Below are 19,730 nucleotides of genomic sequence, written 5' to 3'. Positions count from 1 at the left end.
TTAAAAAAAATCCAAACAACTCCAACACGATAACTCAATTACTACATATAATTCTGAACAAGGTACTCAAATTATATATTATTTCCATACATCAGAGTCAGAAAAGGTGGAAGATAAATCTCTGAAAACTTATTTTTCATTGTCAAATTTTTATTGATCCAGAAGACCTAAAAGAGGAAATGACTTAGTCTTCTCAGCTTTCATCTGCTGGCATTTTATCCAAACTATGGATAAATTTTTGCTACAAATGCAATGAAAACGTAGCTCACTCTTTGCTGAGCCTATCTCCTTCTCTGGAATTACAACCTTTAGTGAAAACTGTACTTCATGAGCACAGCTATCTAACTTCCAGAGTGGACTCAAAAAAACATTGATTTTTTTCTACAACTTCTAAATCTGTGAAGTCTTAACAAAAAGGCACCAAACCGGCTCAGTAAGATGTGGCTCAGCACAGGCCTCACCAGCTCCTCCTTACTGCTTTGCCAAAAGGGCAGTTCAGAGTGCAAACCACACTCTCTCAGGGTTTGCATTGTGTGTCCCAGCAGCCAGGTTAATGGGGCCATCTACACACCAGAAGCACTGCTCACATTGCAATCCTTGCAGTGAAGGAGCCACTGGAATTCTCTGTTCTGGGATGGAGAAGTGGAGGAAGGGAAAGGAAAACACCAGAAAAACATGCTCATATCCCTGGAGACTGAAGGAATGATTTTTAGAAGGAAGTATCCAGTACTGACAGAAGCTTCCTCAAAATCCTCGAATTTAGCAATGGCTATTAATTAATGTTTCAGTTTTCACATTAAGAAAGTTAAGTAATTGTGATGAACACTTATGTCATAATTTAACAAGCAGTCATGTATATATGCTAATAAATTACTTCAGCACTATACACACATCTTTACCTAAAAAGCACTAACATTAATAAATGCTCACACAGTGCACACACATGCTACAATTACCTCATTATATTTTTCATAACCTGTCTCAGTTAATGTCTTCAAGGATGAACAGAAAAGAAAGGAAAGAAGAAAATGTAACTATCTAAAACTTTAAAAATCTTAAGCTAATTATCACTAAGATGATGTAGCCATATCTGTGCTTCTGAAATTAATAACAATTATTTAAACTTTAATAATTTTAAAATATAAATACTTCAAATAACAGCTTTATCCCAGACTCTGATACTAAATTATTTGATTTCTTTTCCTTCAGACTTGCATTTAAGATTTACAGCGTATTTCAAATATAGACAACCATTTTTTCAACTTGACTATCAATGGAAGTGCAATTCAGGTTTACCTTGTGCTCTGAAACACTCTGATCTATTAAAAAGAAACTCTTCAAACACAGGTCATGAAATAAATCTTGTAGTCATCACTGCCAGTTATCAGAAGGTTGATCAAGGTAACAGTTTTATATGGATGTAAGGTTAATTCTACAGTTTTGATCAGTGATTCTCAAGGAAGTCTTGAGAGTGGTTGCTCTCATAAGTATTAAAATTGCCAAATGCTCTTTCAAACAAATTGATTTTTACAATTTCAAGTGCAAGCAGTCATGTGAACCTACACTCACCCTCAAAAGCCATGTAAGTAGTCCCCAGATAGGCTAAAGTCCTGTCCTTAAATCACAAGGAAAAGTTAAACACAGTGTGATAAGGAAGTGAGATAATTACCTGCAGAAAACTGTCTTGGCAGCAAAGAAATTCATTCTTCTTCATTATGGACTCGGATGTTAACACCAATTCATTTTTGCTAAGGGCTGGTTCACTTCGGCATGGATAGACAGCCTTCACAGGAAAAAAACATGACTTATCCACAGACAGCACATGCACAAAAACTCCATTGCAAAGACACAGAACACAGATATGTAGAACTGAATAAAAGCATTCTTTATTTCTGGTTGTGTCTTTTTGTAGTTTGTTTAATGGGGTTTTTTTGGGTTGGTCATGGTTTACTATACATTAGACTACTGTGGAGAGAAGGGCCACATCAATGCCTACTAATTTCTGCAAATCTGAAGGTATACACCCAGACATTTCTAATTGGACCCATTTTTTACACTCATATTACAGAAATCTAAAAGGTTACTTCACTAAAAGGCTTTTTTCTGGGGGAAGGGGGTCACAACACACCAATCAACCACAAAACCAAAACTGACCAACACAAGTCTTCAAACATGACAATATTATTGAACCACCAGCCAGCTGAACTCAAGGAACATCTGTCTTGATTTAATAGAGAATTAATATCTGCAATATACCAAACTAGTACCCAAATAAACCAGCAGTAATTTATCTAGTGAGTTGGATATTAGGCCATAAAACTATGTTCAAACACAGAAAGAAATTTTACTTTTCACAGCTAATACACGTTTTGGTGTCTGTACACAAATTGCTCTGCTCCACTGGAAAAAATACCTATTACTCTTAGAATACACATCCTGAAAGACTGACCAGGACCATTACAAAAAGGCAGTTTGAAAGGAAATACTTCCAGAGAAGCAATTTTTCCCCTTATTTACTACTTTCTTCTCCATGCTTAACAGTATTTTCACACTTTCAATAAGGATATCAGCAATCCTTACCCTGATATTGTCTAGAACTCTCTTGAATTCCAGTGGTTCATCCTTTCCTTCCATAGCTGCAGGATCTAAGCCATCTCCTCCATAAATAAACTGTATAATGTCACCAGTAGAACTTCTCACTGTTAAATCATACTGTGAGCAAAGATCTTCCAGGGATTTTACCAGACGTCTCTGAAAGGAAGAAAAAGGTACAAGGAAAGTAAAATGGGTATTTTTAAAAATAGCTGTTGATTTGCAATACAAGAAGTAAAGAAACCAGACTTGGGAAATAAATACGACACAGTGATGAGCAGGCATGAAAACCTACTTAAAATCATACATTACCCTCAGGCTTTACTGTACATTCCACAGAACATAAAAGTCAACAAAATTTCATGCAACAACACACTCCACATTCAGAATTCCATTGTATTGAAGACCTAATGCTAAGCTGCAAAAACCTATTGTAGTTCAGGGGATTTATTTGCGTGGGTTTTTTTGACATAACACTCATTCTCCCAAGCAGATTTATTTCTCAAGGCATAAAGTACTTCTTGTATATGAAAGCAGAAGCACTCAACGATTGTTTTCACTGAGAAAAAACAAAGAGGCCACCTGCTAAAGCCATTTTTCTATCTGGGTTATCTGCTTCTCCTACATTAACTCCTTATATTGGGAAATCCCTTAACTACCATATTCCTTTGCATTTCCCAAAAGGAAAGCATGTTATGAAACATTTTATATTAAAAACATTTTTTACTTGAAAGACGGACTTCATTGGTCCCTGAAAGCAAATTTTATCACTTAAACTAGACTATAAATTGGTATGGTTTTTTTCCTGGTGAGAAAAAAGGTAAGATAAAATAATCGTTAGGATTTTTTTTTAATTTCAAAGTCCAAGTGCTACAATTCATTGATATAAGAAGAAATTTAAAGAGGAAAAGTATTCTGTAGGTTGCCTATTATATTTATATATATCTGTAAATACTTGCACACATGCCAAGATTATTCCATTAGTTTTGGAGACAAATGGTCTAATTAGTCACCCACCCTAAAAGGTGTGATTTTTTTCTGTCTTTGTGCAGTTACTTGTGTATCCTGGGATGTGTTCCCAACCCCAGATTATCTTGGCTTTTCTACTGTCTGTTACACTGGGAAGAGGGCTATAATTTAAATACTTATATGTTAGAACAGAAATCCTAAGACTGCACATAACAGCAAGAAGCTTTGTTGGAGGGACATTAATTTACAGCCAAAGACACTAAAATCTTACAGAACCAGTCTAAGCCTATATGGCCAAGGTCCCTCTTACCTAGTGAGAACAGAAACTGAAAGGGAGCTTTAGCTGCATTTCTGACATCATTCATATCAGATTTAGGAACACACTACACAGAAAGTAGGCCTCAGTAATTGCATAGAACAAGGACTTTTACCCATATTTGGGAGTAAACAGCTTAGTTATTGCTGTACCATTGGCTGAGGTCTCATTTACAAACTCCACACCCCCTGGAGAAGTTTGCACTTCTCCATGATCCATCACTAGATATGCCCAGGAGGAATATCCACATCTTGGAAGATTGATAAAACCCTCACTCTGCTGACACTTACCTGCATATACCCAGTTTCAGCTGTTTTTACAGCTGTATCCACCAGACCTTCTCGACCAGCCATTGTGTGGAAAAAAAATTCAGTGGGAGTCAAGCCAGAATAGAAGCTGTTGGCAACAAAGCCTTTTGCTGCGGGGAGCTGCAGGGAAAAGTGGGAAAATCACAGTTAAAATGCAATGTATGTTCTGAAGGTTACAGAAGGACATGGCGCATGTCATCGAAATTCTTTCTGAAAACCCCACCAACACAGGACAGCTGCCTCAGCTCTGCTTAGCTCTCAAGTTCCATATTTGTATTTTAGATCTGAATAAAGGTTTCAGAAATCCTTGCCTAGTTCTTTCAAACTCATTTACCAGAGTTGCTCCTTCCTCCTTGTCACATTTGCAGCTATTCCTTCCCAATACTACACCAACACTTCCATTAAACTTGCAAAAATATAAACGGCAGTTAAGAATGCTCATCTTGCTATAGTAGTGCAAAGGTATTTGCTGAAGACTAAGGAAGCCAGGAAAAATATGACTGGAGATATGTATGTAATTAATTGTTTTGGAATGGTTTGCCCTCACCCCTGAAGAAAGTTCCTGCAATGAAATTTATGCAGGCACCCCTTCAAGTCAAAAATCACTTTTTGTTATTTAACAACAGTTAAATGCTTTCTAAATCAGAAAAAAGCTAGAGCTACATTTTATCTTCCCATTTAAACCATGAAGTATTGTTGTTTCTTCTACTTTCAGTAAGTCACAGAACTAAAGTTGAAATTGACATTTAGTCACATATGCAAGTGTCAAAGCTACCATCTGACACTTAGCTAACACACTATCTAGACCATGGGCTCACACCTAGAACCTTTGCTAGTGTTCATTAGATTTCAAACAGACCTTCGAAAGAAATTCATCTCACTAAATTATATTAACAAGTGCATGAGTCATTACTGCTGCATGTAGGACCGAAACATGAAACACTGAGTAACCCATGGTACCTATCCTTGTGGAAAATAAGAAAAACCAGAATGATTTGTCTGGCATGTTCTCACCTCTTTATAAAAGCACCAACACACATTCAGCAGTTTTCCTGCAAAGTACTAGTGCAGTCAAACATAACACCAGTAGAAGCTTTAAAAAGTTATTTTTAGGACTCTCAAGAGAACCAAAAATGTATCATCACCTCAATTTAATTTTACTGAATTAGAAAGGACACAGAAAGGCTTAGATGTAAAAAGTCAAGCTAACTAGACATACTACATCAATTCAGAACACTGTTGTTAACTCCCAAATCATACAAAACATTTTACTTTGACTATATATGATCCTTTTCCTTCATCATATCATGAGAATACGTTTCATCATGCATTCTCCTCAAAATGGATTAAGGAACCTTGTTTCACTTTCCTTCACAGTCCATTGTAAACATCCAGAATTACCTTAGAATGCTTCTCAAAGTGAGGCAAGGACCTGTTCTCAAACCCATCAGGAACACGGGAGCCACTGATAGCCTGCTGCCCTACACAAGCAATCATCTGGGATATGTTAATGAAGGAGCCTGAAAAGACAGAAAGGAAAAGAAAGCCCTTCACTCACAAATGAGGAATATACTGCTTCCCTGCTGAGCTGTCTTCACTTTCATGAAATTAATCATTTAGCCTCATAACTGCTCATCAAAACAGAACTGCAAGAGTTAGAGAAGCTTTTCTGTTACTCGTCCTGTTCATTTCAGCATTTATGCAAAGGCTGGCACTCAAGTCTATGATACAGCCAACAATTTTTCATTTTCTTGTCCTTTGAGTCATAGACATTCATGCCACTATTCAGCTCCAGTCCTTATATTATCCTCTGTTGTATTATGGATTGTGTTTTACACAGCCCATGATCCTAACCTACGTAATTTGATTCACAATTTCTTCAATACACATACTTCAACAATATTTTTTCATAAAGGGTTCAGTGTCTACCAGGACTTCTAGAACAAATTAAGACCCAGAGAATTAAGTCACTAACTCAGAAGTTTTATTTGCTGAATATGTTTGCAAACAATGCCTTCCCATCACCCCCACAAAAATTATACACTTAATATATTCTTCATCTTAGAGTTCAGTATTTCTTTAGAACGCAGTGTATCACTATGAGGCGTTCCACAAACTATTAGACAGCTAAAAAAGACAAAAGTGATTTCTTCAATTTCTTAAAGGAAACAAATGAAAGCTCACACAAGAATGAGACTTTATAGCACCTTCCAGTACCTAAAGAGGGGCTACAAGAAAGACAGAAGGACTTTACATAAGGGCATGTAGTGACAGAACAGGGGGAATGACTTTAAACTGTCAGAGGTGGGGGTTAGATTAGACATCAGGAAGAAACTCTTTATTATAAGGGTGGTGAGGCACTGGAACAGGTTGCTCAGAGAAGCTGTGGATGCCCCATCCTGGTCTGGTAGAACATGTCCCAAGCCATAGCAGGGGGGTTGGAACTATATGATCTTTAAAGTCCCTTCCAAATAATTCCATGACTTTATGAAATGTTAGTTCCAATTCTGAATGTATCATTTACTGTTGATTTTTCTGTTATATAAATATTTGAAGTAGAATAACAACTGAAAACTTTTTACTGATTAAATCCTAAGAACATCTGCAGTTCAAACAAGATGTTTTTCAACTTGTACTAAAAGAATTTCACAAGAATTTCAGGTCAGCTTCATTTTAACTAACTATACCCAACCTGTACTTAACTAAGCCATTTAAAACAGCTGTGACATGAACTTGCACAACTGACAGTATAAAACAAGCTATAAAGTTCAAGTAAGTGAAGGAGTGAGCAACCCACATGCCAAGTTCAGCTGTCCCTACCTTTAGAACCACAGAGAGCCATGATCAGGGGACTGTTGCTCTTGTCCAGTTCTCTGAGACAGGCACTGCCAGCATGATCTCTGATAACAGACAGTTCTTTAAGAATTAAGGCCTGAAATACAGTATTTCAGAGGTTCAGAATTTGCTAAAAAACACACAGACAGAAGTCTATTACTCCCAGCAACACCTGCAGTAGTCAAAGGAATTCAAAATACAGTAAAGACCAAGAAACCAAATTGTTGCTTCAGGTAAAACAATTTTAAATTTCAGCTTGCCTAACTTCCAGTTTGCTAAAGAAAATGTCTTTGTTGGGATAAGACAAGGGTATCCAAGAACTTGACAATCTCTTATCAGCATCAAAAACATCAGCTAAATTGAGCATTGCACTAAGTCACACTGTGTTCCATGGAAGATAACCACAAAAATCTTGATCAATGTAATCAACTCTATTTCAATTACCTTTATAATTTTAATTCTCTTCTATCACCCCAGTACACTCTGGAGGATTTCAGTTGTTCTGTATTTAGCTAATACTTTTAGATGGTTACAAACATCTTAAGTCTGTGCAGACTCAGCTCCAGTTACATGCCTAGGGACTGTATTTACTTGTATTTTTAGGTTTCAAAAGACAACTGTAGATTTCGCAATGTACAAAAATATACTTGTGAAGCCTCTACTCCAAATGGGTAGTGAAATGAATTAAAAATTTTACCTCTAGTGTCTCTTCTGCAGTACAACCAGGCTGCTGCTGGAGCTTGCCAGTGTTCAGAGCTTCAATATACTCATCACATTTCTTATAGCCGGCATTCAGGAGCTCATACTTAGCTTTTAGCAGGCCCTGCCCAGGGGTTACGTCACCAATTCCAATTGAAAAGCCACGATTAGCTATTATTGAAAATAAAATAAATTTTGATAGTTAAATCTCATATAGAGAAAACAAATTAAATCCAGGAAATATTATTGGGAACTTTCAATTTTGCCTCTCATCATGTGACCATCACAAGCACTTCATAACCACAATAAATTGTTTCACTGTCTCCCAGATTCAAAAAGAAGCTTATTTTTTAAAAGCACAGCACGTCATATTTGAAGCAAAAACCTTGCTTGCTCTCTGTTTCTGCATTCAAATACTATTTTACAAGGAAATGTACTTACAAAGATAGACTGGAGCAAGTCTGGCCAGACGTGACATGGCATCTGCAGCTTCCACCTGGCCCCAGTCTCTCAGCAAGATGTAGAAGATGTTGTTCTTGGATCCTGACCCCAGTGTTCCTTTGTCCATACTGCCACTCATTAACTCGCTATTTTGAATTGTGACATCTAGAAATGAAAAGGCAAAAAGAATTCACCAGTTTTCTAAAACATTCACTACCCACTAGTAATCACTTAGAGAGAGAATTTTTAAATAAAAGCTCTGTCAATGCTCCATATTTTCAATGTGAATATAGGTATCATCTTCTTGAACCGCAAGTCATTGCTGTATTCCTTATGACATCAAATCAAGACATGATCCAGGTTGTCTTGAGACTTTGAGAATTTGCACTGAACTTTATGAAAACAATTACTATGTCTGCAGAAATGCATTTTTTTCAGAGAACTGAATACAGCCAACAACAAAATCTTAAAATTTTCAACACCATGTGCTCCAGTTAAACTAAGAAAATGGACTCTTCCCATATTTTGAAAAATTAATAGACTGTGAAATAAAGATGATGTCTTATGTTCACAGGAGTGTGAACAGGATTGCTTTGTGGCCTTTTGTCCTACAATATTTAGAGGCTGAAAGAAATTGTTCCACCATGTTTACAATCAACGTCATAACACAGTGCATTCCTTTCATCTACAGAAATCACTCAGTCTTCTGTAGAGAGGACTTGAGTGTTAACTGGGAAATTCTTTCTTGAGGCAACATTGCATGACAGAACTAGCGTAAATCAATGGTTCCTCAGCTTACACTTGTGAGCAGCAAGGAACCGGCCTAAGCCTGCCTGCTCAAGTTCCTTTCTGACAGTCACCACACAAATGTTAAATTAATTCTAAGCAAAGTCTTGCTCATCTCCTACAGCCTTGCCTTTTCAACCACGGTGCTTTGCATTCGATCTGCCACTGACATCCCTAACTGGAAGGACATGGATGGTTTTATATCCTAGGGATTCATCTTCCCTGCATATTCTAACTTGTTACAGTGTTTGACTTGCAATCCCTGCATTAGTAGCCCCTGTCCAGGAACTAAATTTCTCCATTTGCCCTCTGAACAATCACTTTCTAAGCTTTGCTTCAAACAGTAAGTTAGCATCATGACAAACTGAGCCTCATACAAAAGAGGTTTTAATTTAAGAAAACAGACTTCAGCTCTCAAGCAAAACTGCAAGATTTTATTTTTCATTTCAAGAACGCTTATGTAAAGTACTGCTTCAACACCTACAGTGAGCTCAATAATTTCTATTATTTCTTTGAAGACCCCAAAACATGGCTTTACAAATGTCACTCACAAGAATCATTGTAACACAGGTCCTCCCCTTTGCCACAATACTGTTTGCCCTTTGTTCGTAGGTTGGCTTTTACAGGACAATCATCACTGGGTTTGAGAATGAGGCTGAAAACCTGCTTTCCTGTCCAGAGTGTTACAGGCTGAGAGAAACAAAAGGAGAAGAATAAAGATTACAAGTTTATGCTACAACTACAGAAAAAGAGCAAGCAAAAATTGAATTATAAAATTGCTTTATATACAGAACGTGTCTACAGAGAATCACACTTGTAGAAATGTAGTAGCATTCCTTTGAAAAACATCATCTTTCATAGATTTAAACCCCCGGGTGCTGAATGGATATCCTTTACAGCAAGGGTATGTGCCCGCACTCACAAGTGTGCATTACTGCTCCCTCTTACTGTCATGTTACCATTTCTGACTAGAAAGGCAAAAAACCTCAAAGATGCTGCTTTCATTTCATTTCTCAAACAGGTTGCAACATTCACAATTACTTCTTTATAAAGTACCTTTGATTTAAAACTTCAGGAGTTTAAAGATTCATGTACCATCACCATGGGTCAAGAACACAAGATAGAGAAAGTCATGGTAACATGAAAAAAATAGTTTGACACACCTTCAGAATTGCTGGGGGTGGAAGACGAACTTTGATCTTTTCATCCTTGCCAACCAGGATAGAAGCAATAATTTGACAGGCTTTGGCTCGATCAAAAAAGGTATCTTTCAATGTAAGAAGATAAGCACCTGGAATGAAAAAAGTATTATGACAGACTAAATTCAGATTCAGTTTAAAAGCCATTGCGTATTCAGCATTAATTATTTAATTCCAATATTAATCAGCTACTTACTATGCAAAACAATAGTTTAGACATATTTAATTGTAAATCCTTTCCAAAATTTTGTTTCAATTGCTCCACACTATGTCTGAAAATTAGGAATAGTCTATTTCTATAACCTACTCTCTTGCTCTAGACTCTCTTTCGTAAGTGAAATAAGGCCTTGGCATTTATTTTTTAACACTTTCATCCTTATGTTCATTGAATATTTCCCAAAGAATTAAAGACATTGAAGATACACACTGTAGGTTAAAGCTAATAGCTATTGAGTGAAATCAACTCCTCTACCATAATCATAAGCAATTTATATTGTCTACTGAATGCAAAGATCTCAAATGCTCATTTGCAGAAAAATACAGCAAAAATACACTCAAAGGTAGTAATAACTGCAGCTACAAAGGTAGACAGCACCAGAAATTATTCCGAGGGCATCATTATATTTCAGGAAAGCAAAGGCCTTATTTAATAATGTCACTTTGGTTTGTGAAAACAGAATGTTTTTAATTAATATAGAAAAATTCTGAAAAAGGGAAGTGATTCTGAAGGAACAACTGTTAGATCACACAGCTTTGATATACGCTCATACACACCTGTGAGGAAATCTTGAATAGCAGCAATAAGAGGCTCTCCATTTCTTGGTGTTACCAAGTTTGCTTTAGTCTGCATGACACAAAAAGACATTATTATGCATTTGTAGGCACTGATATTCCACTGGCTATTCAAAATGGAACCTACCATTTAAGACATTTATTTTAAGGTGAAATGGTCAAAGCTTACTCTAAATTGAACTACAGCTTTCTTCATAAAGATGAAAAAAATAAGCCAGAAGTTTCAGTTCACTTTCATCCATGCACATCTACTGATAGATAAGGAACAGTCTGAGAAAAGTTACTGGAAATTACATATTCTGTTTCCAAAGCAGAAGTGCAAAACAATGTGTTTTGGCAGGACAGGCAAGGGAAGACAAGCTAGCTTTGACGGGAAAGAACAAGAGGTGTTACATTCACTACATCCCACTACAGGGATCAACTGGAATACTGCAAATTGTGTAATCCCTCCTGATGGGTAACAATCAAGCCACCTCTAGCCCCATGATCCTATGTTTTACTCAAACTACTTCTCCAGTTAATCACCCCCACCCATGGAGCAGTTTTGCCTGAACCCATTCCCACACAGATCTAAATCACACATTGGGGGTGTTTTTTTTAAGCTCACAAGTCAGTTCAGTAAGCTCCAACAGGCTGCAGCCAATAATTGTATAGGTACATCTGAAGTAGGACCAGCATTCAGCAACCCTAAAGGAGCAGTGGATTGGTAAACTCTCAGCTTGATGCTACTGACTCCACACCACAGATCAAAGCTTGCAACCATCAGATCCCTATTTATCACCCTCCCTTCTCCCTTTTTGACCCTGCCCTGTGAGCCCACTCCCTCCTGCCTTCTCTGGCAAGCTACACTCTCCAGTACAAGCCCAGTATTGCCACCCCATTTCCAGTTGGTCCATCTATCAGCAATTTCCAGACCAGAAGCAAATAATGGATCTGCTGGTAAGAGCCATCCTAGCCTGGTAGCAATCTCTAAGGACAGTCAGACAGAAGCATACTGATGACATCTACTTATGCTGTTTTTTCCCCCAGATGTTAAACTTAAGGCTATTAGATTATAAGGGTGTAACAGTCCTAATTTATTCTAAATCCTTTCTGCAGAGTTTTCAGGCAGTTTCAAAGTTGTAAATTATCCACACCCAGTAATCTTTATAGTATTTCAGATTTCACATGCAAGTTAAGAACTAAAGGGCTCAGCCCATTTGTCACCAGCAAAATCCCAACAAGAGCATTTTATATACCCACCCCCATTAAAACAAGTGCTTCTGCTTTTGCTTCTTCTGTCTGAGGAAGGTGAAGGTTCATCTCATCTCCATCAAAATCTGCATTGTATGGTGTACAGACACATTCATTGAACCTGAACGTCCTATGAGGTTTTACTCTAGCCTGGAAAAGTAAAAAGAAAAAAAAAAAAAAAGATGCACACACAGTCAATCATGGCTAAAAAAAAAAGAAAAAGCCATGCTCAAGTGTTTCCTTTTTATATTACAAACATGAGTCAAAATTCCTGATTATAGAATTTAACAGGAACTAACAGAAATTGTATTCACATTATATTACAGACATGTAGCTAATAATTTTCATTATGGCATATTTATAAAAAGCACAGAAGACAACATGCTTTGTAGAGATCACATCAACTCCACAAAAATGAAATGCTCACACAAGAGGTCAATTATGGCTCTTGGCAGAAGTGTGCACACAACATCCTGCCTGGGTACACATCTCCATTCCCATGCACAGGCACACCTGCACTGCATTCATCCTTGCTCCACACACAGTTTCAGCAGCAGCTGTTTATTTTTGCATGTGTAAGACAGAAACACCATAAAGGCCAAGTGCCTGATATTGCAGGCTGCACTGTCTGTACTCACAATGTGAGCCATGATGCTCAGCTTGTGCAGAGAGGGCTGCCGGTTGAACAGGACGATGTCACCGTCTATCAGATGTCGCTCCACAATGTCACCAAACTTCAGCTCCTGTGCCATCTTCTCTCGGTTGCCGTATTTCAAAAATCTTCATAGGAAGAGATAATAATGCAGTCAGAAGATACACAGACACTAAACAGAAAGACAACTAAAACTTAATTCTGTGTTTATAATACCAGCTTTTCCATTAAATGCTGAGGTATTTGTATTACAGTAACTAGAAGACGAAACTGGCGTGTACTGAACATCAATCACTGCTATTTTAAGCAATGAATGTATTTTGACATTAGTCAACAAAGCTACAGTGATTAGAACATTAAGTAAGAAAAGTCCATTTGTAAATATACAGAATTTATTTCAATTGTATCAGAGTACAGAATGTTTTACTCATGTATTACCCCTTCTTCCTACCCATAAACTGACTTTAGATTAGCTCTCACAGGAAAACAGCCAGTATGACTTGCCCAAAACCAAATGTTTTCACTTGTGTCTGTACTACACCCTCCATTTTCAATTAACATAGATCTCAGTCATTAAAGAATATAAATCTAACTGCAGTTCAACATCATTAGTATATGCATTTTAGTTTAAAAAAGAGACTACTTAAAAAAATCATACACTAAACCTGAGAACATAAAGACAATTATTTTTGTACTGCCCATTATGAAAGATTCTAAAATCAAATTTTAACCCCTGCAGCTATAATTGCCTTCACATACCAATAAGAACAAGGTGATGAGGAGAAATAAAAAGTGAATCATTACAGATAAGTATGATACCTTTTCATTTGAGTGTGCCTTTGCTGTATGAAGTTTGCTCCAGGATGAACATCAGGCCCATTACAGACAAGTTTCCTCATAAAATTAATATTTGCTTTGTTCACCTGTTGCATAAGGACTTCAATCAGAAACAAGCAGAACATGTTCCAGGATCTTGTTTTTACTGGTGGCTTTTGTGTTTTCAAATTTTAGGCTCAATTGATAATCCCCTTACACAGCCTCCAGCTGCTGAGGGGAACTTGCAGGAAGGAATAGAGGAGGAAAACTTCAGCCTATCTTAGAGCAGAGTATCAGAGGGAAATGAAATTAAAAATCCGGGAGGGAAATTTAGAAATAAAAGTACCCAATCACTCCTTTATATAAATCTATGAATGAATTGAAAAAAAAACATGAAGCAAAACTCTTAGTTCTAGAGATGTCACTCTTTACACCACATCTTGTCAGCACTTGCCTACTACCAATACTACAGATTTTTATTTGCCAAGAGCAAGAGAACTGGCAAACCATTAACAAATGGTATTTCAAACATAATGCAGTACATTCGTTCCCTTTTGGAGTGAGGAAAGAAACAACACTGAGGTATGACTTGGGGAAAAAAAATAATAGAAAATGCTAAAGTCCTACACTACTTACCTTTTCAGGAAAGGTCAATATTTTAGCAACATGAATCGGCACTGCTACTTCATCTATTCTTAAGTTAGGATCAGGTGAAATGACTGTTCTGCCAGAAAAATCCACTCTCTTTCCAGACAGATTGCCTCTAAACCGACCTAACAAAACAGTTAAAACTCTTTAAATAAAACTAGTTCTCAAAATGTTATGTGTTAAGACAGTACATTAGAATATCTTCTAAGGTATAGCACCGAAGTGCAACACAGCAGTAGCAGAAAGAGACTTGGCAATAGCAAAGATTTGTGGTTCAATTATTAAAAAAAAAATAATTGGAAGCAATTTTTTAGACAAACCTTGCTTTCCCTTAAGTCTCTGAACAAATCCTCTGGTCCATTTTTTAGGTGCCATGTTGAGGGGTATGCCAGAGAGCTCACTATTAATGTACAGGGCACACTGCAGTTGAAGAAAATCCCAGTCTTCCATAATCATCTGTGTTTTGGCTCCTGATATCCTATGCTAAACAAAATAGTCATCCAATTCAGAAAATAAACATAACAACATGTATTAAACTAGCCAGTAACTTTTCTGTTATGAGTACAGCTCTTCCTTTGCAAATAACATCATGAAACTTCCATCAATTGGAATGAAAACAGGAAAGTAACTTTCTAAGATGATGCATATTACTATAGAATAAAGCACGTCACAAGGGAACCCAGCAAAAAAAAATTCTTTTGACTAATATGGGCTTTGAACAAATGCTCACAAAATTAGGAATTTCTTTAAATTGCATTTTTCCCAATCCACTTAAGCTAATATAACTTAACTGACAAGAAAATCAGTAGTTAGTAGTTTTTCAATCATGGAAGAGCAAGTACTCAATTTGCTTTGTCTGCCTGACAAAGGAACAGTTTTTAAAAGTTTCCAAAGTGTTATTATGATAGAAGTGCTCTTCTAAGCAAATGATAAAATGTCAAATCATCTTTTAGTCTCAATTTGATGGCTATACTAAATGAAATCTGATTTCTCCAGAACAGATGGCGTAATAAATAAAGCATAATGATGTCAAAAGAGAGGAAGGTCTACAAGAAAAAAAAACCAGCACAAATCAATAGGTGTAATATTTTCATTGTAAGTAAATGTGCAAAAAGCATGACAGTCATGGGAGAGGGGAAAAAAAAATAAAAAAAGAGTTAACAGACAAGAGCTGAAATGAAAAAAAAAAAACATTTCCCCTAAGAATCCCAGTAGACCTTCAGCAAGTCCTACACTGCAAGCAGCCAGCCAGTTCCATCTGAAGTACGCTTCTCCTATCTTTCAGTAAAATGCCCAATGACATAGAAATAGAGCATCAGACTGTAAGCACTAAACCCACTTGCTGTATTCAGTCCCACACAAATCTTTCTCAAGGCAACAGTCTCAGAGGGTGAAGGCTGACTCACCTTTTTTATCACATCATTGAGGAAAATGATTTCTGTCAGTTTCATTGTCAAATCGTCCTCATTGGTGCCAGACTTCAAATCGCTCACAACAGAGGGTCTGATACATAGTGGAGGCACCAGGAGTCTTGTGAGGATCAAATCTGAAGGTTTTCCTGCTTGTGGGTTCATTAGAAGTAGAGGGATGTCTTCCACTGGGATTCTTTTAAAGAGGTTCAATACTACCAAAGGATTCAAGTTTTCCTACAAAATCCATTGGGAAAACAGGGAGAAGAAGCCATCATGTCAAGTTTCAATGCTTCCCTCCTCCTCCCCTTATTTTACTGATGTTCAGAAATAGCCTTTTTCAAAGGCAAATAGAGAACTATTCATGCAAACTAATCTATGTTTTGGTTTATTTATTCTGAACCAATGCTTTTAGCATCTCAGATATTAACTTGCTATATATTCTTTCCATTTTTTCCCCATATATGTGTGTTTACTTCCTATCATGTTGCTCTCTTGTCTCAAGAGTTAATGGGGAGTATTTCATTGTCAATAGAGAAAGCAACTCAACATCTTAAACTTAAAGCACATTGTATTTATTTTATTAGTAAAAAATCACATGATTAGAGTATTGCCTAGATACTTTTCAAAATTTAATTTCTCTCCTCTTAGTAAAGCTACTGCTGCATTCACTACTTTTTCTATCCAAGTATGTATCCAGAGATCTTTCCAGCTTGCTAAGAGCAGAAGGAAACAAAACTGCATACAATGAAAAGCTAATGAAACAAAAAGTTAGCAAATTAAGTCTCCTCTTTCTTTCTCAACATTAAGAACTTCTGAAGAAAATGTGTGTATTGGAATTAATACTGGAGTTACAGTGAACCTATATATACATGGAAACTTTATATGGACCTATATTTCTTCTTCCTGCTCTAGTTTATAGAAGCACAACACACTAAGAACACCCCTTTCTTTACAGGTAGGTAATGGTGTACCAGAACATGCTAATATACTAAATCTCTCATTTTAGCCAAATTAACATTACTGCAGTGGATACAAACATTCTTCATGTATCTTGATATACAAAATTATTGGATCACCACAAGACTTCAACTGATACACTGCAAGCCTTTAAGGAGTTTTATTTCATAAAAAAAAAAAAAGTAGGTTATAATAAATTTCACCTGAGCTCTTCCCAGTAAGGGCTCCACTTCTTTGTTATATTCAATGGCAGTTTCAAAGGACTGGAGAAAAGTAGATACTATTGGATCTACAACTTTCTTATTTGTCTTGTACTTTTCATGTATTATCTTCAACAAACCACACTTCTTCACAGTTCCTGCAAGGAATTAAATATGAATTGTCTTGGGATTTTATTTCAAAATAGCAGAAACACAACACACCACCAAAACTTAAGTAAGTTACAGTTCCAAAACAAGCTAAACCTTTAATGAACATAAGAACAAAACAAAACTTAATCAGCTTTATTAACCAGCTTCCTAAACTCACAGAACAACCAAGTTACACCTTTTTATATGAATGGTATGGTGTACCTACATGATGGTGCAGCCTCTGAGGCTGAAAGTAGGTGGTTTAACCTACACCTTTAATTCAACTTCACCTCATTCACAGGAGATATTTCTAAAATAGAAGTTCCCACACTAAAAACAGGACTAAGAAGCACCATTTATGTATCTTACCAGTATCTTCTGAAGTAATTTTGGAAGTGAAGTACCAGAAAAATCTGATAAGCATATTTATGTCATGCAAGTAATATTATTTATGAAGCTTTCACAGACTACTCCAAATGCTCAATTTCTTTTCATGAAGTATTCTGACCCATCATGTAACTTTTCTAAATGCCTACTGTTTATTTATGCCCCTTATGTGCAGACTGGGAATGTATGATGAAGCAGCACTGCTTTTATAGAGTTACTGAGCATTTCAACAAAGAACCCATAATTTTCATGAGTTAGAAGCTTTAAGTCAGGGATTAACCATCTACTATGAATCTGTAATACACCAAGTCCTTACAAAGCAGTAACATGGGACCAGTGCAGATGAAAAAAATAAAACATACTTCAATACTCACCATTAAAGGCCCCACAGTAAGGACAAGTGGTTTTCTTTCGGCACTTCTCCGACACTTTCTTTTTTAGCCCTCTCTTCTGAAGATATGTAAGGCCAGGTCGTTTTAGGTAATCCAAAAACTGCTTTTTTTCTTCCACTGACAGCATGATGCGGCAACAGGTTTTGCAGATCATCTTAAAGGTAAACATATATAAACACAGCTGCTTGAGACACATTCAGATGTCACCTCCTGAACTACAGCTTAAGCTCTCCAACACAATGCATTTTTTTTGAATGAGATACCACTGTCTTGATTGAAAGACCAAATCACATATTGGAACACACATTAAAAAGCACATGAGAAAAATACAGTCTATGAGGCAAATCTTTAGCTAAGCTCTGCAGATCCTTAAAAATTCATATAAAGCAAACAGAGCTTTGATTTACTGGGATGTTCTGAAAGGCAAATTATCCTGCATATATTGAATTCAAACTGCAGAAAAATAATAGATGAAATTTTTCAGTCTGAGATTACACAGAACACCACTAAGATTGGTCTTCAAATACATGTATTCTACAAAAGAAAACGTACACAGACTAATAATGCAACCTTATTTTTGTCTTCTCAATTACTTTCAAGCATCATCTTTTCTGAAAATTTCCCTTTTTAGACTAGAAACTGACAACAAACCATGATCATGTTTACCTGTAAGATGCCTATCACAGCTTTGAAGTACCCAACGTGAAAACATGGCAGTTCTAAGTCAATGTACCCATAATGCCCCAAACAATCAGCCAGACTTTTCCCACAGGTTTCACAGGGACGGTCTTTTTCACTGGTTCCCTTTGGGAGAAAGGGAACACACATGCAGAGAAAAAAAGTTAGCTGTAATTGATGGGACAGAGACAAAATACAGCAGTTTATAAGCTAGTCAGGAATCCTAGCAGCAGAGTCACTCCTCTTCCTCAGCACCAGAAGCACACCAATAGCACTACAGTAACTCTGATCCCTAAGAAAAGTGGTTTTTACACACAGCCCCTGCTGACACCAATGACCTGGACTAAGGCAGCTCTTGCAGCTGATTTACAGCCCACTACAGTGTGGCATTTTGGTGACACATGTCTCTGGGTGTCCCAGCAGGCAGAAAAGTAACTTACTTCCTCAAGAGAATGCACTCCTGCCCTCCAAAAGCGTGAAAAAAGTAGCTGGCACTGCAGCTAACAGTCTATGAAATTTAAGTAAAGACTCATTTGAACTTACTTTGGACAAAGAATCTCAGTGACTCCAACTTCTTTTTTTTTAACCACTTCAGAAATGCTCCAGAAAGAGTTTAGAAAACAAAAGAAAGGCTCTCACCATGCGATGGTCCAGCACTCCATATTGCAGCGGAGAGTGATGGTTGTCCTGACTATACAAATTTTTGCTGACCACTTGAATATGAGCTTGCTGACGCATCTCTTCTGGAGATTTCATGCCAAAACAGATGTGGCTTCTAGGACAGGAAATTTCAGATTTATGGGCAAATATATATATATATATAGGCGTGTGTATATGTATATACATATATATATATGTGTATATATATGCAAAACCACTTACAATGGCAAGAACACCTACATGCAAATATCACAGAACCAATCAGGTTGAAAAAGACCTCAGAGATCACTGAACTCAACCTATGATCAAACACCACCTTGTCAACTAGACCATAACACTGAGCACCACATGCAGGCTTTCCTTAAACTCTTCTAGGGACAGTAACTCCACCACCTCCCTGGGCAGACCATTCAATGTCTAACCACCCTTTCTGTGAAGTTCTCCCTGATGTCCAAGCTAAACCTTCCTTAGTGCAATTTAAGGCTGTGCTCTCTCATCCAGTCACTGGGTGCCTGGGAGAAGAAGGCAATTCCCAGCTGGCTACACCGTCCTTTCAGGTGATTTCAGAGTGACAAGGTCTCCCCTGAGCCTCCTTCTCCAAGCTGAAC

At 37.0% G+C, this 19,730-nt stretch overlaps 1 protein-coding gene across 2 annotated transcripts in view; it reads right to left on the bottom strand.

Annotated features, from left to right (window-relative positions):
• The window catches only part of POLR3A (RNA polymerase III subunit A), a 31,527-nt gene that overhangs the window by 11,281 nt on the left and 516 nt on the right, over positions 1-19,730 (bottom strand). For both annotated transcript variants that reach the window (XM_021526691.2, XM_077784566.1), the window contains exons 2-21: positions 19,102-19,237; positions 18,451-18,588; positions 17,767-17,938; positions 16,859-17,013; positions 15,693-15,932; positions 14,607-14,769; positions 14,275-14,411; positions 13,642-13,745; positions 12,809-12,950; positions 12,180-12,320; positions 10,920-10,989; positions 10,110-10,237; positions 9,498-9,636; positions 8,161-8,325; positions 7,718-7,890; positions 7,006-7,117; positions 5,587-5,705; positions 4,168-4,305; positions 2,581-2,751; positions 1,670-1,783 (exon numbers count right to left, since the gene is read on the bottom strand). In XM_021526691.2, coding sequence (XP_021382366.1) covers positions 1,670-1,783; positions 2,581-2,751; positions 4,168-4,305; positions 5,587-5,705; positions 7,006-7,117; positions 7,718-7,890; positions 8,161-8,325; positions 9,498-9,636; positions 10,110-10,237; positions 10,920-10,989; positions 12,180-12,320; positions 12,809-12,950; positions 13,642-13,745; positions 14,275-14,411; positions 14,607-14,769; positions 15,693-15,932; positions 16,859-17,013; positions 17,767-17,938; positions 18,451-18,588; positions 19,102-19,237 — 2,857 coding nt within the window. The remainder of the gene's footprint in view (positions 1-1,669; positions 1,784-2,580; positions 2,752-4,167; positions 4,306-5,586; positions 5,706-7,005; positions 7,118-7,717; positions 7,891-8,160; positions 8,326-9,497; positions 9,637-10,109; positions 10,238-10,919; positions 10,990-12,179; positions 12,321-12,808; positions 12,951-13,641; positions 13,746-14,274; positions 14,412-14,606; positions 14,770-15,692; positions 15,933-16,858; positions 17,014-17,766; positions 17,939-18,450; positions 18,589-19,101; positions 19,238-19,730) is intronic.

This window comes from Lonchura striata, chromosome 7 (genome assembly GCF_046129695.1).
Source record: "Lonchura striata isolate bLonStr1 chromosome 7, bLonStr1.mat, whole genome shotgun sequence".
NCBI lineage: Eukaryota > Metazoa > Chordata > Aves > Passeriformes > Estrildidae > Lonchura > Lonchura striata.
Note: the sequence above shows the minus strand (reverse complement) of the source record. Positions and strands in the feature narration are given on the sequence as shown.